A 23,977-nucleotide genomic window follows, 5' to 3' on the forward strand; every position below is an offset into this window, starting at 1 on the left:
TAGGCAGTAAAAGCCCCAGGAACTTCTCAATTTCATTTCCTGTTTGGTCACCATCAGCATAGTCCACCATCACAGGCGACCATGCAGAGTCCACCATAACAAGAGACCCCACAGTCCTGGATTCCCAGACTAGCTCCAGCATGGTCCAAATGGGAAGTACTGGATCTCATTTAATGTTGGGGGAGATGAATCTGTTATGGCAGAACTACGTTCCAAAAAAAGAAATGCAAATATGTATGCTAAAGTTTCCAGAGCCATGATGGAAGGAGGCTACTCCAGGGACACAGAGCAGTGTTGTACAAAAATCAAGGAGCTCAGGCAAATGCTCCAAAAAGCCAGGGAGGCAAACGGGCACTCTGGGTCACAGGCCCGTATATGCCTCTTCTACCGTGAGCTGCATGCAATTATGGGGGGTGACGCCACCACTGTCCATGGACACCTGCAAGGGGGGAGTTGCACGGAGCGAGGAGGATGAGTTATTGGAGGATGAAGAGGACAGTGCACAGGTGGCAAGTGGGGAATCCGTTTCCCCCCCAGCCAGGAACTAATTCTTAATGCTGGACTCAATAGCTTCCCCCCCACTCCCAATGTGGGCTCCCGGACCATGACCCTGCTGAAGGCACTTCTGGTGAGTGAGACCCTGATTGGAGGCGTGCGGGGAACCCCAGCCGTGCTGGGCTGTTCGCGTTTAGTTTAAAGGGCTCATCCCAGCTCAGAGCCACATGGGGGGGAGGTGTGTGGGGGATGGTGGTGTTGTGTGAAGTGATCATCCCAGAGAACCTGCAGGCCCTCCTTTTATATGGCAAACCCACCAGGCATTGCTTGCTATGGGAAAGGGGGCCTGGCAGTTTGAAAGCATTGAAATGAATGCGGAAGAAGCAGAACCCCGCGGGCCCCTAGGGCTTGCCATGGCTGCCTGCAAGCTGAATTCTGTTGCCTGGCTGCGTGTGATGGCTTACTCACACCAAAGTGGCAGGCACTTCAGTATAAGAAGCAAAATGCAACCTTGTACAGAAGAAACATGTGCTGTGTACTATGAATTGCATGTTTCACTGAGAAAGTGTCCCCTTTGTTCTCCCAAATGTATCTTTTAAAATACTACCCACTTTTTCTCCTCCCGCAGGTGCAAGTGTTTCAACATGGCCCCTATCTACTCCGTCCCACAGGCTGGTCCATATTAGAAGGTGAAAAAAATGAACTCGGGACGACATGTTCGCCTAGTTCATGCAGTCCTCCCTCACTGATAGGGCCCAGCTGAATGCATGGAGGCAAACAATTGTGGAGTCCCGTGAAGCGTTAAATGAACACAAAGAGAGGAGGGACGCACATGATGAGAGCAGGCAGGATGCTATGGTCAAGCTCATGGGGGAGCAAACTAATATACTCTGCTGTATGGTGGATCTAATGCGGGAAAGGCAGCAAGACCACAGACTGCCGCTGCAGCCCCTGTATAACTGCCCTCCTTCCTCCCCAAGTTCCATAGCCTCCTTACCCAGACGCCCAAGAACATGGGGTTGGGGGGGAGACTGAGGACCCACACACTCAACCCCCAGAGGATTGCACAAGCAGCAGAAAGCTGGCATATCCGAAATTTTGGTTTGGTTTCTGGACTTGTCCTTCCCTTCCCCAGCACCCCCCCCTTCCCCAGTCTACCTTCTGATTTCTCTCAATGTGTTGTGAAACGAATAATAAAGAATGTTTTTTAACAAATGTGACTTTATTTCCTTTTTATATATATATATATATATATATATATATCACACCATACCCTGGCCAGTCATCAAACTGGCTTTCAGAGCTTCTCTGATGCACAGTGCACCCTGCTGCACTCTTCTAATAGCCCTGTTGTCTGGCTGTGTGAAACTGGCTGCCAGGCAAGTTGCCTCAACCTCCCACCCCACCATAAATGTCTCCCCCTTACTTTCACAGATATTGTGGAGCACAAAAGAGGCAGCAATTACAGTTAGAATATTCGTTGTGCTGAGATCTAACCAAGTCAGTAAACTGCGCCAGCGTGCTTTCAAACGTTCAAAAGCACATTCTACCACCATTCTGCACTTGCTCAGCTTATAGTTGAACTGCTCCTTACTACTGTCCAGGGTGCCTGTGTACGGCTTCATGAACCACGGCATTAAGGAGTAGGCTGGGTCCCCAAGGTTAACTATAGGCATTTCAACATCCCCAACAGTAATTTTCTGGTCTGGGAAGTAAGTCCTTTCCTGCAGCTGTTCAAACAGACCAGAGTTCCTGAAGATGAGAGCGTCATGCACCTTTCCTGGCCATCCCATGTTTGTCGGTGAAACGTCCCTTGTGATCCACCAGTGCTTGCAGCACCATGGAAAAGTACCCCTTGCAGTTTACGTACTGGCTGCCCTGGTGTTCCGGGGCCAAGATAGGGATATGCGTTCTGTCTATTGCTCCGCCGCAGTTAGGGAACCCCAGCGCGTTAAAGCCATCCCCAGTGGTCTGCACATTTCCCGGAGTCGCTATCCTGGTTGGCAGCAGCTCAGTGATTGCATTGGCTACTTGCAGCACAGCAGCCCCCACTGTAGATTTGCCCACTCCAAACTGATTCCAGACTGACCAGTAGCTGTCGGGCGTTACAAGCTTCCACAGGGCTATGGCCACTCACTTCTCAACTGTGAGGGCTGCTCTCATTTTGGTGTCTTTTTGCGCTTCAGGGCAGGGGACAGCAAGTCTCAAAGTTCCATGAAAGTAGCCCTACACATACGAAATTTTCGCAGCCACTGGGAATCATCCCATATCTGCAACGCTATGTGGTCCCACCAGTCTGTGCTTGTTTCCCAGGCCCAGAATCAACATTCCACGGCATGAACCTGGCCCAACGCCACCATGATCTCCCAATTGCCACATGCAGTGCTTCAAGGAACATCTGTGTCCCTGTCCTCATCACTATTGTAATTGCGCTGTCGTCCCTTCCTCGCCTGGTTGTGCAGGTACTGCATATACTGCTGGATAACGCGCGAGGTATTTACAATGGTCAAAACCGCAATGGAGATCTGAGCGGGCTCCATGCTTGCCACGCTATGGCACCTGCACGGGTAATCCTGGAAAAAGGGCACGAAAGGTAGGAAAGCAGAGTGGCAGCGGAAGAGGTGCTGTTCAGTTCACAGTAGCCGAAAAAAGGTGGAAAATGGTTGTCTTCTGTAGCTTTCACAGAGGCGGGAGCCCAGAACAGACAACATGGAGAAGCTCAGTAGTGGGGCAAGAGCGGGAGAGCAGAGTTGGTAGCAGAAGCTGTGCTGATCGGTTTGTGATGGCCGAGCAGAGTTCGCAACGGAAGCAGTCGATGAGGAAAAGAGAGAGAGTAGATAAGACTAGAGGAAATGCAAGGTGGATTCATAGTACAAGAAGAGAAGCGGTGCACTGTACTGCACCGTCTGCTGAAAGCAGCGGGACGTCCGCACGCCAAAAAGGTGCGAAACGATTGTCTGCCATAGCTTTCACGGCGGGAGGAGCGACTGACGACACACATCCAGAAACACTCGTGAGAATGTTTTAGCCCCATCATGCACTGGGTGCTTAACCCAGAATTCCAGTGGGCGGTGGGAACTGTGGGATAGCTACCCACAGTGCACTGCTCTGACATTTGATGCTAGCCTCTGTACTGTGGAAGCACTCCACCGAATTCACGCGCTTTAGTGGGGACACGACTGAATGAATAAAAGTGCTTCTGAAAATTCGACTAGAATAATTTCAAAATTTCGTACTGTAGACGTACCCTAAAACAGCGAGCATAATGTGTAATCTGTTTGCACCTGTGCTAAGCAAGTTTGAACCATTCTGATTTGATAGTTGTGACCAGGGTCCTAGGGGAGCCAGCTGAGGTCACTCAATTAGGGTGAACTGCAAAGAATGGGGCAGACAATCCCCAAAGCCTGTGGATATTCCAATACTTAAATTTACCAAGCCACCACAAAAGAGCTTCTTTATTGCTTCACTGGTTGCCAACACAGTTCCCTTAAGGAAACCCAACCTCAGGCCTTCACCCAGATACCCAAGTCAAGAATGATGAAGATTACTGAAAATCCTTTTCATTTTATAAAAGAAAAGGTTCTACCAATCCCAAAGGATCAGACACATCACCTCCCAGGTTAATGAATATTCCAGATCTTACTCAAATACACGCTTACAGCCAATTCTTAACTAAACTAAAATTTATTAAAAGAAAAGAGTATGGCTAAAAGATCACTATACAGACAGACATGGGCTCAATTCTTGAGGTTCAGGTTCATAGCCTAGATGGGGAGCTTTGTAGTTGCAAAGAGTTTTTAGAATTTAGTCCATAGGTCATAGTCCAGTGTCCAATATCTTATTCAGGATGTTCCAGTTTAACTGGGATCTCAATCTTGCAACTTAGACTTCCCCTGATGAAGCTTAAGCAGATCTGAGATAAAAAGGATTGGGACCCAAACATCTTTTATACAATTCAGGCCGCCTTTGACAGGTTGGAGTCCCTCAGTGAACAATAGGCCCTCATTTCCTAAGCATCACCTGGTGATTATTCACACAGATTAATACAATTGCCTGTTTTTCCACCATTTGTGGATGATTTGCTATACACTTCAGAGAGATGAATACAGTGGTTTCCTGTGTTTACAGTTCACTTGATCTCTGAATTAACAGGATACAGGGACTGTTTGATTATATTATTGACCTTTACCAATATATATGTAAATACACAAAAACACAAACATTATCTTCCTGTGTTTTTAAGGGTTGAATTTGAGTCCTTCATCCTGAAGGATGCTTAACCCTTTCTGGTCATGCGTCACAATAGCATTTTACAACCACTCTGCACAGATGTAAATGAGTATCGTAGGTGTAAGGCAGTGAAGAATCAGGAGTGGGGGTTCTGAGGATGACTGCAGCAGGGTTTGAGTAAAATCCACATTCAATCCTACGTGATTGCAAGCTGCTGCAGGCACAGCCCCAAAAACACTACTGTGCAGGAGCACGATATGAAGTAGGTGGCAGGCGAGGCATACATTGTTTCTTTCTAAGGTGCTCAAAGTGCAAATTATGAAAGGGCTCATAGTTACAATTTGTGCCTACTTGAGTGTGGAGCGGGTTTCTGCAACTACTTTATGCCAGACTAGTCAGGGTGTGTGTGTAAGAGCAAGAATTACGATAATGAAACACTGAGATCAGTAAAGGCTGGATTTAAAAGGGATCCTGTCCTAATCTAAGCCAAAAACTTACCCGCCTCTAAAACTGTTAATCTGAATGCCTTAAACCATGAATCCCCTTTCTTGAAAGGTGGGAGGAACCAGACTAGCACTCCCTTTCAGGTAATACCAGATACAGTTGATGCCCTAGAAGTGTTGCTGGTCTCTGCTGTCCGGCATCTTTGCAAGTCATGATGACGGTGCATGGACTTGTCATGTTTAATAGAGCAGAGGACAAGAATCTAGTTGCTAATGAGTAGGAATTGTCAAATGTGTTAAGTGCAGTATGTATATTCTGCTGTGTTTTAAAGTGCTGAACAAATACTTATGTTCTCCTGTGAGGTAGAACACCTCATAGGTGTTCAGCTAAGATTAAAAAGCTAAGTGACTTGCCCATGGCAGGCAGTAAATCAGTGGCAGAGCTGTTGTGGGAGCAAGAATTGCTCTTGTACAGTGGTTTTCAAACTGGGGTACCCGAGCTCTCGGCAGGGAGTATGGAAGAAAAATCCTGTAATGGCGGACAACGCATTTTATTTAGTAAGACTTGGCAATCTAATCATAGGTATATTTTGACCCTATCTCAGATGGGGGTATGCGGTAGAAAAAATTTAAAAATCACTGCTCTAGTGCCATATTCAGTCTACTAAAATTTGTCAGTTATAGATATTTTTACATATTGATAAAGCACAACTGCACTTAAGCAGAGTTATTTCACCTTGATTTCCTCTGTACTACTGTCTTTAGTGTTAAGAATTAGATTTAATGCTTGGTCTAAAGCATTAAAACAATGGCAACACAAGACTCATCTCTTCTGGATCTTCAGGATCTAGTCTAAACTTAAATACAGGTATGATTGGAAGTTTATTAAGTCAGACGATTGCTAACGTGTTTCAAACTTGAAATTGTAGTCTGTTTTGTCTTGATAATGTCCTGTGGTTGCAAAACAGAAATCCAAGAGCTGCAGTACATCTTCCTTTTCAGCATGTAGTTTGCACATTTCCCTGTAGTAGTCATAGTAGAATAAAGTACATCTAGTACTCAGAACCTGAGACAAACTCCTATCCCATAGGAGATGGGAATGTGCTCTTCCCCCTAAGAAACTAGCTTTTTAAAGAACCTATTAGTTAACCTAGTAAAATATTTTCAAACTTTTGTTGTTCATGCTTGTAAAGCTACTCATAGTTCATATGTTGAACAAACATCTGACTCAGTTTTTATTGAAACAATTATATAGCTTAACTTACATTTTAAGCTAATCTTCAAAGCCCTGCCTTGATTAGCCAGTGGAGAGGCTGCTTGACAAGGCCTGGACGTAAGAATGGAACATGGTTAAGAGATTAATGTGTAGCTGCAGGGAGCTGCTATGTGCATGGGGGAGATTTCTCCCATTTCATTCTGCAGCAGTCACTTGTCAATTGCAGGAATAGCAGTGATTTTTCCAAGCAGGAACAACTGAGGCAAACTTACAGGAGTTGCCCTTGTTCCATCCTGCTGTGGCAAAGCTGGGGATGTTATAGATAGCACAGTAACAAAGCAGAAAGTGTCAAATGCCAGGAATGGAGAAAGGGAGATGAGCAGAGTGGGCTGGAGGGAAATGAAGATGGAAATAGTCCCAGTAAACCAAAGCAGCTTCAAATTTACCTGGCACCTACGAGCCAGAAGTAAAGTTCTGAAATGGGAAGAGGAAGGTGGATGATCAGGATTCCTGCGTTGAGCTTATCACCAGGTTGCTGTCCTTGCACTCTACTGCGATAAACTGTCATACTTGCCTCCAGCTTAGGCCTGGTCTACACTGAAAACTTAGGTCAGCATAGCTGTGGTGTAAAAAATCCACATCCCTGAGCACCTTAGCTATGTCGACCTAACCCCCAGTGCAAACATAGCTAGGTCAATGAGAGAATGCAGAAGAACAGCCATGTGGGCCAGATCAATGGTCCATCTAGATCAGTATTCTGTCTTCAGACAGTGGCTGGTGCCAGATGCTTCAGAGGGAGTGAATAGGACGGGGCAGTTGATTGAGTGATTCATCACCTGTTGGCCAATCCCAGCTTCTAGCAGTCACAGGTTTAGGGACACCCAGTCACAGGTTTAGGGACACCTCCATGCTTCCACTGACCTAGCTATTGCCTGGGGAGCCAGTGTTTCTACAGCAACAGAAAACCCCTTTTGTCTCTGTAGGCTTTGTCCACACTACAGGATTATGCCAGTGTAGCTGTGCTGTAACTATGCTGCTATAGTCCATGTAGTGTAGACATGGCCTTAGATGTCTAAACTTTTCAAGCTCCAGAGGAGAGTGCTACTGTTCATTAACCTTTTAAGGACCATTTCCCAAATGTTAGAATTGGGCATGAGGGTAGACAGGGAAAGTGCTAATATCTTAATGCTAGACAGGGTGGATTAAAAACTTAATATTTTTTTTAAAAGATGTACAGTAGTAACTTTAGGCTTTAGCATAGGTTATCACAATATATTAAAAGCATGTAACTTAAATTCAGAAAAATCAAGCAGTAGATGTTTGCCAAACTTTATTTAAAAAAAAAAAAAAAAAAAATCAGACCACTGAACTGGTGGAAGTCACTGGCTAAGCACCTGGAACCGGAGTTTGTTGAAGTGCTAACCAGCTTTTGACAGCAGTAGCTTCTGAAGATTCAGAGAATATTTTCTTCATTTCAGTTTATTTAACTAATTCAAGTCAATAATTTAATTCAAAGGTAAGAAATCAATTGGTGGTTGAAAATGCAGGAAAGCTTGTTTTCATCTTCCAATTTATGAATAATAAAAAAAGACCAAATATGAGAATAAAGAGATACTTGTTCTAAAATCTTGAAAGACATGGTGACTACAAACATCAGTTAAATTAACTACAGACAGTACTTCCTTTGTTTAATAAATCAGTTAGTGTTAAACGCCAGACGTGTTCATAATCTTCTGTATATATCCAGCACATTTGTGTTTAACTAAAAATGCACAAAAACAATTGACAGTTTCTATTAATACTCTTCAAATTTCATCCAGATCACAAGTAAATCTACTAATTAGGAAATGCATTAACCATTTTCTAACATAATAAAATAGTCAAACTATATAATTGCTTAAATATGTTACAGTGTATACAGGTTAGCAAAAAGCACTGAATTTAGGATAGAAGCTATATTTAGTGCAACTTGTGGTTTTAGTGTCCATCAACCAATGAGAATCCACTTCTTTTAGGAAAATAACAAGTGCAAATGCAAAACTTGGTTAAAATTGATTATTTAAATCAAGTTTTCCTGCTTGCTGATTTAAATCATGATTAAAATCAGTGATTTAAATCATTCTGCCCTGGAGCAAGAAAACTCTTACAATTAACTTCAAAATTGGCTAACTTCCATGTTCTTAAATCTGTTGTGTCCTGCTTGTATCTGGCTTGACCACTTAAAAATGACGGAGAATTAGGACAAGAGGCCAGATTTCTTTTTGGTATTACATTTAAAAGCACATTTTTCAGCAATTACTCCAAAAAATACAGTGATCATGATCTTGCTTTGTATCTTACTTTGCTATGTTTCAGGACGTTAGTCAGTGGTGGTCCCACCCACTTTTATGATGAGGAAGAAATTGTTCTAATCAAACCCCAGTGTTTCTTCTTGCAACTCAGTAGATCCCTATGCTGTGAGGTACCACAAACCTGAGGACATTAAAGTCTGTCTCTGGACTTGGACTCGAGTTCAATTAAAGGGAATCCTTTATAACTAGGACAAAAAAGGAAGAGAACCTCTCTAAAACCCACTTCTCAGAATTGAGAAGAATACTGGTTTCCTTTTAAATGAGAACACTTTTTTAAGCTCTGCTTCTTGGTGATAGTGCAGTGAAATCATAATGTGGTGGTCTCTTTCCCATCAGCATTAGACTTCACTACACGTTCATAGAAACTAATGATAAAAAAAGCTTTAGATCATCTGGTCTATTTCCTGCTACTGCAGGATAGTTCCCTACTGTACCTAGGTTCAGGTGGAAGGATGAGTTAGCTTCAGTGCCTAATTTGGCATGAAAGAGGTGCTTTCAAGCAACTTTTTTACATTCATAACTGATGCAGCAAGCCTTGAGGTGCTGCGGCTCAGCCCTATCACAAACTAAGCGCTGGTTAGCTTGTAATGAGACTAAGGGCTTGTCTATTTCTTGCTCAGGGATATGAAACTCACCCCCCCGCCCCCAAGCACTGCAAGTTTCAGCTCTGTAAATTGTCAGTATAGACATTGCGTCAGTGCTGGGAGCTGTGTTCCCAGCCCTGGTAGCTACTCGCCTCGTGAAGGTGTTTTTTTTTTTAAGAGGGTTTGGAGAGCTCTCTCCCAGCGCTGCACCGCGACTACACAAGCCACATTAAAGCGTTGCCGCAGCAGTGCTTTAACGTTGTCAGTGAAGACATGCCCTAAATGCTCTAGAGCTGCTGTTGCATAAAGGGTAGAAATGCGACGCAGGCATGTGCTTCATGGTAGCCATATCTGAGAATGAATAACTGAGCCCTTCTCTTCCTTTCCAGCTAGCAGACAAGTGTACAGATAATCCACCTTCTGTAGACAGCTAGTGGAGACTTGAGTGATACTGGGAATGATATGATTAGATTTAGTTCTGTCTCCATCAGATGGCAGGAAGGAACTAAAACCCAGTTGTACTAAGGTAGAAGAACTTCTGGGGAAAACTAATGGACAGGGAGGTAGGGAAAACTTCCTCATAACTTTTAAGACTACAAAACAAGGTACAAATAGATCCACTTAGCTTTTTTTTAGGATGAAAGCTCTTTAGGACAACTTTACTCATGTTAGCCATCAGCAATATTTACTGTTAGGTGGACAATCATTTGAAGATGGTAGAAGCACTTGGAGGAGACGAAGGTGATCAGGAACAGCCAACATGGATTCACCCAAGGGTAAGTCATGCCTGACCAACCTGATTGCCTTCTATGATGAGATAACTGGCTCTGTAGGATATGGGGAAAGCGGTGGACGTGATATACCTTGACTTTAGCAAAGCTTTTGTTATGGTCTCCCACTGTATTCTTGCTAGCAAGTTAAAGTGTGGATTGGATGAATGGACTATAAGGTGAATAGAAAGCCGGCTAGATTGTCCGGCTTAGCAGGTAGTGATCAACAGCTCGATGGCTAGTTGACAGCCGGTATCAAGCGGCGTGCCCCAGGCATTGGTCCTGGAGCCGGTTTTGTTCAGCATCTTCATTAATGATTTGGATGATGGGATGGATTGCACCTTCAGCAAGTTCACGAATGACACAAAGCTGGGAGGAGAGGTAGATACGCTGGAGGGTAGAGATAGGGTCCAGAGTGACCTAGACAAATTGGAGGATTGGGCCAAAAGAAATCTGAGGTTCAGCAAGGACAAGGGCAGAGTCCTGCACTTAGGACGGAAGAAACCCATGCACTGCTACAGGCTGGGGACCGACCGGCTAAGTGGCAGTTCTGCAGAAAAGGACCTGGGGATCACAGTGCACGAGAAGCTGGATAGGAGTCAGCAGTGTGCCCTTGTTGCCAAGAAGGCTAATGGCATATTGGGCTGCATTAGTAGGAGCATTGCCAGCAGATTGAGGGAAGTGATTATTCCCCTCTTTAGCACTGGTGAGGCCACATCTGGAGTACTGTGCCCAGTTTTGGGCCCCACACTTCAGAAAGGATGTGGACAAATTGGAGAGAGTCCAGCAGAGGGCAAGGAAAATGATTAGGGGGCTGGGACACATGATTTATGAGGAGAGGCTGAGGGAACTTGAGGTTATTTAATCTGCAGAAGAGAAGAGTGAGGGGGGATTTGATAGCAGCCTTCAACTACCTGAAGGAGGATTCCAAAGAGGATGGAGCTCAGCTGTTCAAAGTGATGGCAGCTGACAGAACAAGGAGCAGTGGTCTCAAGTTGCAGTGGGGGAGGTCTAGGTTGGATATTAGGAAACACTGTTTCACTAGGAGGGTGGTGAAGCACTGGAATGGGTTACCTAGGGAGGCGGTGGAATCTCCATCCTTAGAGGTTTTTAAGGCCCGGCTTGACAAAGCCCTGGCTGGGATGATTTAGTTGGCGTTGGCCCTGCTTTGAGCAGGGTGTTGGACTAAATGACCTCCTGAGGTCCCTTCCAACCCTGATATTCTATGAATCTATGAACCAAAAATCTAGATCATGTGAAAAATTGAGCAGGTTTAAATACCTTGGCAGGTTCTTATTGAAGGAAGTTTTTTTAGACTCCATGGTACAAGATTGTGAAAGGGATGGAGGGTAAAATACAAATCTGTTCAGTATATGGATTTAAAATATATATGTGCAAAGACTACCTATTCTTCCAGTTTGTTCGTATTGTGATGTCCGACTTGTCATGTTTCAAGTCAAATAGCTTTCCACATCTGATTACATGAACTAACAAAAGTTTTTTGGCAACAAGATAGTTACCTGTAGCGAGAAGGCTAAAAAAATGCATAAAGTATAAACATCCCAAGACTAGATTCTGTTCTTTCAGCGTTTTTAGTTTATTTTGGGGCATTTGCTAGTGCTCTATGTGGTCAGTTTCCCTTGTTTTTGTAGAGGTCCCATACAGCAACAGGGAAGAAACATTTTTAAAGAGAACTTGGCATGGGGCTTGAGCAGGTGGCAATCTCAAGTCCTAAGACTACAAACACTCCAGAAGATTTATATCAGCAGCCCTCTGACCAGGGGAAGGATATTCAGTGAATGTTAAGGGAGATCAGAGCCAACAAAGTCTAATAAAATTACGTATGACTTCATGTTTGTGATTAGCCCCGTGTCAAACTGGGACAAGGTTTAGAAGTAGTTTACTTGATACTTTATATGATGGCTTCTGGGAGGACTTAATCTTTTGGAGAACCAGAAAGCTGACCTCATAGGACTGCAAGGTGAGGTTGTCTCTGCCTCTCTGTTAGGAGCTTCACCTCACATCTGAGCTGGTAACTGTAATGTAAAAAGAAAAGGAGTACTTGTGGCACCTTAGAGACTAACAAATTTATTGGAGCATAAGCTTTTGTGAGGCTACAGCTCACTTCATCGGATGCATGCAGTGGAAAATACAATGGGGAGATTTTATATACACCGAGAACATGAAACAGTGGATGTTACCATACACACTAAAGAGAGTGATCAGGTAAGGTGAGCTATTACCAGCAGGAGAGAGAAAAACTCTTTTGTAGTGATAATCAAGGCAGGCCATTTCCAGCAGTTGACAATGTGTGAGGAATTGTAGGGGGGAAAAATAAACATGGGGAAATAGTTTTACTTTGTGTAATGACACATCCACTCCCAGTCTTTATTCTAGCCTAAGTTAATGGTGTCCAGTTTGCAAATTAATTCCAATTCAGCAGTCTCTCGTTGGAGTCTGTTTTTGAAGTTTTTTTGTTGAAGAATTGCCTCTTTTAGGTCTGTAATTGAGTGACCAGAGATTGGAGTGTTCTCCGACTGGTTTCTGAATGTTATAATTCTTGACGTCTGATTTGTGACCGTTCATTCTTTTATGTACAGACTGTCTGGTTTGGCCGATATATATGGTAGAAGGGCATTGCTGGCACATGATGGCATATATCACATTGGTAGATGTGCAGGTGAACAAGCCTCTGATAGTGTGGCTGATGTGATGAGGCCCTATGATGGTGTCCCCTGAATAGATATGTGGACACAGTTGTCAATGGGCTTTGTTGCAAGGTTAGGTTCCTGGGTTAGTGTTTTTGTTGTGTGGTGTGTGGTTGCTGGTGAGTATTTTGCTTCAGGTTGGGGGGCTGTCTGTAAGCAAGAACTGGCCTGTCTCCCAAGATCTGTGAGAGTGATGGGTCGTCCTTCAGGATAGGTTGTAGATCCTTGATGATGTGTTGGAGAGGTGACGGCTAGTGGCATTCTGTTATTTTCTTTGTTGGGCCTGTCCTGTAGTAGGTAACTTCTGGGTAATGTGACACTTGAGGCCCCTGAAGTCTGCCAGAGGCCTCCCAGCACTCGAGCTTGTGTAGTCGCGGGAGAGAGCTCTCCCAGCACTCTAAAAAACCCATCTCCAGGAGGGGAGTAGCTGGTAGCTCTGGGACTCCGGCTCCCGGCGCTGGTGCGCTGTCTACACTGGCAGGTTACAGCGCTGAAACGTGCAGCGCTCAGGGGGGTGTTTTTTCACACCCCTGAGCAAGACAGTTGCAGCGCTGTAAAGTGCCTGTGTAGACAAGCCCTTAGTGTTTTAGACTTGTGCTTGTCAAGAGTTGTATGTCCAGTAAAAGATATTACCTCCCCTACACCTTGTGTCTCTAGTATCCTGTGACCAAGCACAGGTACAACAACACTGCATACAAGAGTTGTGTGCACACTTAACAATTCAAATTCTTCTATCAAACAAATTTTAGCCCTCCAACTCTAAAACTACCCTGGTCTAGAATGCTTCCATCTTGTACAAACAAATTTTGTTATGGTAAGAAATGTGTTTAGAAGTTGGCTCTTTGCATCTTGGGAGCAGAAATTGTTTCAGTGCTACTAGCAATTGTCACTTATAAATTACTGGTTTCAGAGTAACAGCCGTGTTAGTCTGTATTCGCAAAAAGAAAAGGAGTACTTGTGGCACCTTAGAGACTAACCAATTTATTTGAGCATGAGCTTTCGTGAGCTACAGCTCACTTCATCGGATGCATACCGTGGAAACTGCAGCAGACTTTATATATACACAGAGAATATGAAACAATACCTCCTCCCACCCCACTGTCCTTTAGATAAGCTGTTACCAGCAGGACAGTGGGGTGGGAGGAGGTATTGTTTCATATTCTCTGTGTGTATATAAAGTCTGCTGCAGTTTCCACGGTATGCATCTGATGAAGTGAGCTGTAGCTCACGAAAGCTCATGCTCAAATAAATTGGTTAGTCTCTAAGGTGCCACAAGTACTCCTTTTCTTTTTATAAATTACTGTGCCTGATGCTGGTATCAAGAAATTCTTAAAGGTGGCCTGCGATGGACTCTAAAAATAGGGCTTGTCTTCTCATGCTCCTTCATGGAACATAAAGAGAGCCCAAAACATAAATATAATTTATTTGGTCTTGGCTTTTCATGAGCTCGTCTTGGAGCATTTGTTAAAGATTTTAACCTCTTTATCCCACAATAGACCGCATTTATCTGCAATATTGGTGACTTGACTTCAATAGGCATTAACAAAACGAAACATTTTCAGCAGCCTGACTACAAATTGCCTCTGGATTTCTCAGCTTTTGCTCATGAGACTCCTATTTCGTTTCACTAGCTCCCAGTCACAGGGCTGGCCTATACAGAGTTGAAATTGATGTAGTTATTTTGGTGCTATTTGCACCTTTTGTTTTGGTGTAGATCTGTGTGGACATTCTAATTGTAGTTTAAGAACACCTTATTTTGATGTAGCTGAAGTTGGTAAAGACTCAGGTTTAACTGATAAAGGACATCCTTAAACTAAAATTGGTGTCTACACTTACACTTAAACAACCCTTTTGTTATGGAATTACAATCCAACAAGTTATTATGGTGAAAATCTGTGTAGACAAGCCTGTAGAAATGTAGTACTTGGTTTTCAGGGTAAAATGACTTCATAAAAAATCAGAAACTTAAAGCCGTATCTACACTACCACTTATGGATTTTTCTCCTTTTTTTATATATAGAATGACTGATCTCAATAACTCCCCTTGGGCAAAAGAGTAGATTTTTCCCTTCCAGATCACCTGTGCTGGCACCTGTGCTGTCTGATCTGCCATGTGTAGGGTTTGATATTTGCTGTTTACTGTAGGTTTATACCTGTGGTAACACATCAAGTAAATACAGAGCTAGAAATTTAAATTTAAATGAAGCAAAATATTGCACCTTCCATCGAGGGGGTGTTGTGAATAAGCTTAGGTACCAGTGGCATTTGTTACCTGACCCTAAAGCCCTGATCCCTGGTCTCATTCCTTACTCACTCTGAAAATGCCATATACAGGAACAGCAAAGGGGGCCGGGCTTGTTGCGTAACAGTAAAAATGCAGAAGAGAAAGAGAAATGAGTCCTGTGCTTGAAAGCTTTCTAAAACTGTCAGTGAAGCTAAAGTTGTTACAAGGTTCTTGAACTTCAGTGGAAGCTCAGTTAAGCTTCTAGTGATTAACTTCTGTTGGAGTCCAAAAGAATTTTTAACTGTGCAAAATTTAGACACACATTTGTTAGATCTGCACATACCATGAAAGCATTGATTTGCCTGGAACCTTGACACTGAGATGTGAATACTATCCAAATGCCTATAAGCCAGTGCTAATATAGTCCTGGTTAATTAACACTGTATTTTTAAAATGGGCCAACTCAAATTCACGTCCTTTGGATCATAAGGCTATGGCACAAACTTTCAGCTGTCGGCCCTTTCATTAGAAAATGGGGGAGCTATTGTTTTCACATCTGTGATGTATAGATATTATCCTGCTATTCTAAACTTCCCCAGATAGTCATTGCCTCCTATTCTCAGACCTGGTCTACACCTAAAACATAGGCTGACCAAGCTACGTTGCTCAAGACTGTGAATTTTGTACCCTGAGCACCCTAGCTTGGTCAACCTAACCTCTGGTGTACACGTGGCCAGGTCAACAGAAGGATTCTTCTACCAACTTAGTCACTGCCTCTTGGAAAAGTGGATTACCTACATGGATGGAAAATCCCCTTCTGTCGGTGTAGGAAACATCTACACTACAGCGGCGTATCCACAGCTATGCCACACTGTCATGTAGATGTACACTCAGGATTTCATGGTTTCAGTTGTTTATGTGAGGGAGTTAAGACTGTCTGAACTCTGATTCATGAAACAAAAGAAAAATCTCTTGGAAAAGAATTTGGAACATGATCTGTGCGATTTGTTACTAGCCAGCTCTCACCCTGGTCTAGTGAGATTTTAAATTACAAGGAGTGAAACACCAGACATGTCTTTTCTGTCCAGCCCTAAGTTAAGTGTCTTGAATCTTATTCGTAGATTCCAAGGCCAGAAGAGACCATGGTGATCAGCTAGTCTGACCTCTAGAACACAGGCCAAGAGCTTCCCCAAAATAATTCCTAGAGCAGATCTTGAAGAAAAAAAATATTCAATCCTTGATTTAAAAATTGTCAGTGATGAAGAATGCAGTCCACTCCAACCCTGGGTAAATTGTTCCACTGGTTAATTACTCTCACTGTTAAGAAATTGCACTTATTTCCCCGTCTGAATTTATCTAGCTTCAATTTCCAGCTATTGGATCATTTTTTACCTTTCTCTGCTAGATTGAAGAGCTCTCTATTAAATATTTGTTTGCCATTATGATACTTGAATCAATCCTTGACCATGTGTGTTTTTTTTTTTTTTGTGAAACTCAATATGTTGAATGCTTTGAGCCTGTCCCTATAGGGCATATATTCTAATCCTTTAATCGTTCTCTGAACCTTTCTTGAACATCCTTCTTGAATCGTGGGCACCAGAACTGGACCCAGAATTTCAGCAGCAGTCACACTAGTGCCAAATACAGAAGTAAAATAACCCCTCTACTCCTACTTGGGATTTTGGTGTTCATGCTTCCCAAGATCACATTAGCTCTTTTGGCCACAGTGTCATTTTGGGAGCTCATGTTCAGCTGATTATCCACTAGGACCACCATATATTTTTCAGTCGTTGCTTCCCAGGATAGCATCCCCCATTCTGTAAGTGTGATCTACATTCTTTTGTTTCTAGATGTTTACATTTAGCCATATTAAAACACACTGTTTGCTGGCATCCAGTTTACTAAATGATCCGGATTGCTCTGAATCAGTGACCTGTCCTCTTAATTATTTACTATTCCCCCAGTTTTTGTGTGCTTTGCAAACTTTATTGTTCAGACCTTGAGTTCTATTGAAATTCATCTTGACTAGTATCCTATTAGCACAGGCTCAAGGAAAGCCAGTATAATAATAAATTTGCTACATCTGCCTACAAAATAAATAAATGTCTGCTAGAAATCATAAAAGATGGAAATTTCCTAGTAGCTTGAGAATTGCCAGTTTCACTTTTCATATTTAAAAAAAAAAAAAAACCCCAGTTATCAGTAGTACAAGTTTATTTTGTGATAAAGCGTGACAAGTGAATGCGACAGAGTTCAGGAATTATAGATTTAGTTATAGTAAATACATGCTGACAACCTATACTGACAACTTCAGTTAATTCCACTTGGCAAGTTACAAACCTTCCTTTCAAATGCCTGTCACAACTTGCGTATGGAGTTCATTTGGGAATTTCTCTGAGCACTCTGCTGACAGTGCAATGGTGCAGTTCTAGTATTCATGTTTTAAACATTCTGTGACTGATTAAATGTCCTGTAAGATCACATCACATCACACGGAATTCTGTAATAAAGATAAATACAGTATTTCACAATTGTAAGTGAACATTAATGCTGCAGGCAGGTAAGTACTTCCTACTAGAAATCTTTTTTTTTATGTCCTGGGAGTACTTTCTGTTCTAACAAGTTATTGTAACACACTAGCAGTGTGACCCTTAAAACAATAGGCAGTGGTAAGGCTGAGAGTACGTCTGTCATTTAAAGTGTATAAACCACGTAACAGCACGTTAGTTATAAAATACAAACTAGAAAATCAGAAAAGTTACAAACTAACGGAGAAACAAGTGCCTGCGAGTAGGGAAATGCATCCAAAAAATCTTAACTCTGCTCTACAAAGATGCCATTCTTGTTCCTTTCTAACCTACTCTACGGTATTTTATTTGGATCAAGGACTGGGCTTTAGAACTCCAAATGCAAGACTTCTGCAGAGGCTAAGTTAGTATATGTGAACAGTATGAATGGGGTATCGGAGATACATTGCAGAACAGTATGAACTTGCCTTCATGCATGTGTCAGGTACAAGCAAAAGGCAAAAGTTAGTGTGGGGATATTAAGTGCTATAACTACACTACCTGATTGTAAAAGGCTTGAAGATAGGGACATATACAAATGCAGAGCTCTGAGCTTATAGTAGAAGTGAATCTTAATGCAGAATAGAAATGATTGCCCTTAGTGTACTAATTTTGGCTAATTGGGAATCACTTAGATTGAAAGAGGTTTGGGGCAGGGATTGTCTTGTTAGTACGGTGTCTAGCACAAGGGGGTCCTAGTCTGGGGTTGGGCTAGTGCTACAGTGATCCTCATTTTCAAGTTATTTTTGTGGCTTACGTGGCTAGAAAGGCCAGAGTTAGTACAATCGCTGTATACCTTAAGGTGTTTATCGTCTCTATGAAACGAAACTTTGGGTGTGAAGGTGGCCTCAGTCTGACTTTCTGAAGTGTTGTTGAAAGCAGACATTATTTGGATGCTTTGAATTTCTATATGAAATGCTTAGTTTGGGGGGCAGCAGGAGGAAGGTGGTTTGGGTTTACTAACAGGATTTTTTATGATTACAGCATTTTACACAGCTTTCCCCTGCATATTGATTCAGTAAGAATGAATGCTATTTTGTTTGCTGAAACAGATCATATCTCCCGTGACCAAATGGGGTTGTCTGGGCACACGTAATCTTGAATTAGTGGTGTAAATCATGTTCATTCTCCACGTCTGCCAGCAACTGCTTCAAGTAGCTACATAGATTGAAAGGTGGATGCTTATTGGCGTACCGTGCTGAGAGCTGCTACAGGGATCAGCCTAACTGCCACGACTACCCAACGCAGTTACATTTGCTAGCTTAGTAAATGTTACTTGTGAAAGGTGCTATGCCTGCAGCCATGGAGACTGTTCGTGTTGCAGTTGCCTGTGCTGACTGTTCTGCTGAACATCCTTGTGTTAGCCTGGACGTGTTGCCTGTAAGTAAGAGGGAGTTTCTGTAACATTCAAGCACTTCCCTCGCTGCTGAAACCCTCGAGGGTGGTAACTAGTGACAGTGTGGTAGCTTTGATAATGTAGGCACTGTTCCGTTGGGAACTGGAATGAGGTGTCAGGCTCAGATATGACACTTAACAGCCATAAGATTGATTTGGTAATGATTGAAGATTATAATCTTGGCTGGATGTAAACGGGCAGTCTGATAGCAGAGTAGTTCCACGTTTCCTTACTATTCCCCGAAGCCATCCCATTGCTGTGGCAATTAATCTTTTAGTGGTGTATGTATCATGATGTCGGGAGGTTTGTACACCTAAACTCTCCTTACAACCAGTGAAGACTATCTCCTGTGTAGGAAAAAGATAGCATACTGCTACCATGTGATACCATTTTGACTCGTCACAGAGATCAAAGATGTAATGGATGTTTTGAAGAAATCTGTCTAAACTCAGTTTGCCGAAGTCTCTGGACATCTCAAAAGCAGACACCCAGCCTCTCAGAAAACTGAAAAAATCAACATTCATTATCTCGTTTTATAGCTTTAATTCATCTTATTCAGCTAGTTTACTCACTGTCCTAGGAGTACGAGCATCTCTTCACGTTTTGCTGTAGCTCTTACTTTCACCTCTTCTGCTTCTTATTGAGGCCTGACATCCACCCAGTTGGTGTCTATCAAGGCATAACTTAAGTACCATCTTTTCCTAACTGGAAAAATGCTAGAAAAGTGATGAAATTTTGACATAGATAAGTTTTGGGTAAAGCTGCATAGCTTTAACCTAGTATCTATGTTGATGGTACATAACAAATTGCTTCCCGGCTGTGTTTGAAAGCTTGCAGAATTTGCAATCCTTCCCCTCTGCCCCTCTTCAAACCCTGCTCCATCTGTGGGATGTAACTTCTGATATCCGAAGTAAAATGAACTGGAAACTTATCAACTAGCACCTTGTTCAGGCCACTCTTCTAGAGGTAGCAGGCGAGAACAGCAGAACGTATGAGGTAGAGATGGGATTAAATACAGTGTAATTTAATCCAATCCTTTTTTCTCTCTCTCCCTTCTCAATGCAGGTCACAGAGCTGAACGAGCCACTGTCCAATGAAGAAAGGAACCTGTTGTCTGTAGCCTATAAGAATGTAGTGGGGGCACGGCGCTCTTCCTGGCGAGTAATTAGTAGCATTGAGCAGAAGACCTCTGCTGATGGCAATGAAAAGAAGATAGAAATGGTACGGGCCTACCGGGAGAAAATAGAGAAGGAGTTGGAAGCTGTATGCCAAGATGTGCTGAGCCTGCTAGACAACTATCTGATCAAGAACTGCAGCGAGACACAGTATGAGAGTAAGGTCTTTTACCTGAAGATGAAAGGGGACTATTATCGTTACCTGGCTGAGGTGGCCACAGGAGAGAAGAGGGCAACGGTGGTGGAGTCTTCGGAGAAAGCCTATAGCGAAGCTCATGAGATCAGCAAGGAGCACATGCAACCAACTCATCCCATTAGGCTTGGTCTGGCACTTAACTACTCAGTTTTCTACTATGAGATCCAGAATGCGCCCGAGCAGGCGTGCCACCTGGCCAAGACGGCTTTTGATGATGCCATTGCTGAGCTGGACACCCTCAACGAGGACTCCTACAAAGACTCCACGCTCATCATGCAGCTCCTCCGTGACAACCTAACGCTCTGGACAAGCGATCAGCAAGATGACGATGGTGGAGAAGGCAACAATTAGACCCCCAAATGGACTGGCAGCCGCACGCTGATGCTACTACTGCAGTCTTTATTTTTTTCCCACAAGTGGGGGGGGTCGGGGTGGGGGAGGGGAGGGGAAGGGTAACCTTCCCAGGGAGGCCCCCACGACCTGTCTTTGATTGCCTCTTTGACGTTTTTGCCAAAACACCACTAGTGGAAAGTCAGGCTGCCTGTGCTGGGTATGGAATGGCAGCCTCACACTGGCATATGGACTGTTCTGTAGATTATTAATACAAGTGGAGCTGTCTTTAATTTAACTTTATTGCTAGAAATAAAAGGGTTTTAAGATGAAATAACTTGTATGAAATGGCCCTCACGTTAAAAAATGAAGTTCTGTGGTTCCAGTAAGGCTTATGTGCATGTGTCTCCGTTCAAGTGCCGTAGGTTGACCATGTCGCAGTGCATCTCCAGGGGGACATGGCATAGCTTACAATCCCAGACTGAGAAGACTCACAATTCAGGGCTTTGAAAGCCCCAGGATTTAGGCCATTTAACTTTTCGTTAAGGTGTTTATTAGGGTAGCTTACAGTATTAACACTAAATTACGATTTACAGTATTTCTACATGACAGCCATATGTGACATCAAGCCATTGTACATTTTCTTTTGCTAACTCTCTTGGCTTGCCATCCTTATCCAGTCCCCTGTGGACTGGCTTGGCTATCCTTTGTCTCCCAAGGCCAGAAGACTGCCTGAGGAACATCAAAGCTGCTCTAGTTTTTGATCAACAAATTAACAGATGCTTGGCAAGCGGCTGTTTAAACTGAGTCCACAGCAAAAGGATTAAGAACTTAATTAGAAAGGGGGGAAATGTTAAACTAAAACGCCACTAGATAAAAAGAATTCAGGTCTGTATGTCATGTACTGTTATTTCAAAGACCATCCTGATTTAAGGTGCCACAGCTCCTTCCTCAGGGATTACACTGCCATTTCACTTTTCCCTGACTTTCTCCCACTGTACCATGAGGTTTGTCAGCAGATCTCTGTAGCGCCCAGACTCCTTGTTTTGTCTTCATGGCAGCTTGGTGTTCATTCTCCTGGGGAAGCTTGTGGTATGATGAGTGAAACCTCAGGAGTTTAGAAGTTCATTTGGTAGAGAAATCCACAAAGGAAGAGCTACAATCATAAACATTTCTATCAACTCTCGGGAGCCCTGTAAATTAGTTCTCTTTTAAAATACCTGTTTTCCAGGTCTGTTTGATTTGGCTGGGAAAAAATAAAGCTTACCAGGTAATATTTACCCCCATCTGCGTAAAGATTTTTTTTTAACACGATTGTTGGAAGTTCACTGCCATTTCCTTCTGATTTTGCAGATTGCTGAACTTCGTAGATTTTTAACTAAAACTACGCAGTAGAAGGAAACTGCACTCATGAATGTCCTATTAAAACAGGCTTTCATTGTCCTGTTCGGTAGTCAGTCTGTAAACAGAGCATCTTGGTGTTGCATATACAGTACAATCAGTTTTATTGTACGGTTGGATACAGAGTCTGGCTTTATTGGACTTAAAGAGCTTTTTTCCGTGATTTGACAGCAAAGATAAGAAGTCATCTTTAAGAAAGTAGGTTAAGAGGAATGACCAAAATGTAACTAAAATTCATAACCAAGAGTGACTTTGCAATTATATTGTCAAAGCTTTTTTTAATGGAATTTACAATGGAAATCATGCAAAGATATGCTCACTAGAAATGACCGTGTGCACATATGTTTTAAATGAATGTACTATATGCAACATCACAACGTTTACACAAAGTGACTTCAAATGAAGCCCACCTCTGTAAACTTAAAATAGCCTGATTAATGATCCCTACTGGAAAGATCAATAGGAAGAGGCTTGCAGCTTAGGTAACTGACAGAAACCTGCAGTAAATGCCATGGACTGGAAGATTTATTTAGGCTTCTTAACTTAATTTCACTTCATGTCCAGTGAGCAGTGTTGTCCCTGCCTGTATAATTTGAAAGTGATTTACTGGAATTACAAAACCTATTTTTTATTTCCGCTTTTGCTCTTGCTGCTTTAGAAAATGTATGCAGGAAAGATCGCACAAGAGGGCTAAAAAATGGAGCGGGGATGGGGACGGGGACTTGATTTTTAAGCAGCTTGAATGGTTTCTTTCATTTTTTTAAGAAATGCACTTGCCTATGATACTGTCTCTCCAGTGAAATGATTACTGCTCCATTACTCTATTGATACAATATTGTGCATGCTAGTGTCGTATTTCTATACAGTAGCTTGACATTTATTAACTTATACTGTAGATGTTATGTATTCCTATGACAAACTAGTCTTAAAATTTTTTTTTTAATTTTTTTAATTTTTTTTTTCTTTTGGGGGTAAAGTTTGCTCTACCAAATAGTATCGTAAGAAACTGATCTGTTCTGGATGTTGCTATAGTGACATGCAATTATATATGATTTTGTTTTAAAAAAAGGAAAAGCAAAAGAAACACCAGTGTTAGCTTAATCTTAATGTCTGGTGTATGTCATGGTGAAATTATAACTATTACAGTGTAGGAGAACAATTACTATGTTCTTTGAATGAGCCTTTGTTTGTGCTTTTTGTCATGTTATGCAGTGAACTATTTTTAAGGTCTAATCAGTGATTATTTTTCCAACTCCGTGTTTCTGTAAGGAATTATTTCACTCACGGACCATTCTTAGCAGTTTTCCTCAGTGATGGAATATCATGAATGTGAGTCATTATGTAGCCGTCGTACATTGAGCAAATAAACTTACAGATCTGATGAAAGTGCTAGTTAATTGTATTGCATTATGTGTTTGAATTTCTTTTGTTCTTTGGCTCCGCTGGGATGAGAACTTCACTGTCCAGTTGATTTTTTTTTAAACTGTGTACTGGGGAACTTGTTTGCAGTGTTGTAGCTGTCTTGGTCCCAGGATATTAGAGGAGAAAGTGGGTGAAAGAATCTTTTATTGGACCAGCTTCTGTTGGTGAAAGAGGTAAGCTTGCAAGCTTACACAGCTCTGTATAACAAAGTTGGTCCAATTAAACTATTTCCTCACCCTCCTTGTGTCTACTGGGGAACTTGGTATTTACTCTCACCTTGGCCATTTAATCGTCTGACAGGTACCAGTTTCTAATGCACCTGTTCTGGGGCGTGGAAGAAAGATTGGGTACATTGTGCAACAAGGGATTAGTTGAGTAGTTCAGACACGTCACTTAAAGCAGATCACTAGAGATGTGGAGTAGCCAAAGATACTCATCTTTAGTATCAGCAAAGCAAATGGTTTAGAAG

The 23,977-nt window shown here is 42.5% G+C and overlaps 1 protein-coding gene across 1 annotated transcript in view; it reads left to right on the top strand.

Annotated features, from left to right (window-relative positions):
• Positions 1–23,472, top strand: part of YWHAG (tyrosine 3-monooxygenase/tryptophan 5-monooxygenase activation protein gamma) — a 41,496-nt gene extending 18,024 nt beyond the window's left edge. The window contains exon 2 of the mRNA XM_048824478.2: positions 20,050–23,472. Within this exon, the coding sequence (XP_048680435.1) occupies positions 20,050–20,706 (657 nt within the window). The 3' untranslated portion in view covers positions 20,707–23,472. The remainder of the gene's footprint in view (positions 1–20,049) is intronic.
• The last annotated feature ends 505 nt before the right edge of the window (positions 23,473–23,977 follow it).

The sequence above is a fragment of the Caretta caretta genome, chromosome 17 (assembly GCF_965140235.1).
Source record: "Caretta caretta isolate rCarCar2 chromosome 17, rCarCar1.hap1, whole genome shotgun sequence".
In the NCBI taxonomy this organism is placed as follows: domain Eukaryota; kingdom Metazoa; phylum Chordata; order Testudines; family Cheloniidae; genus Caretta; species Caretta caretta.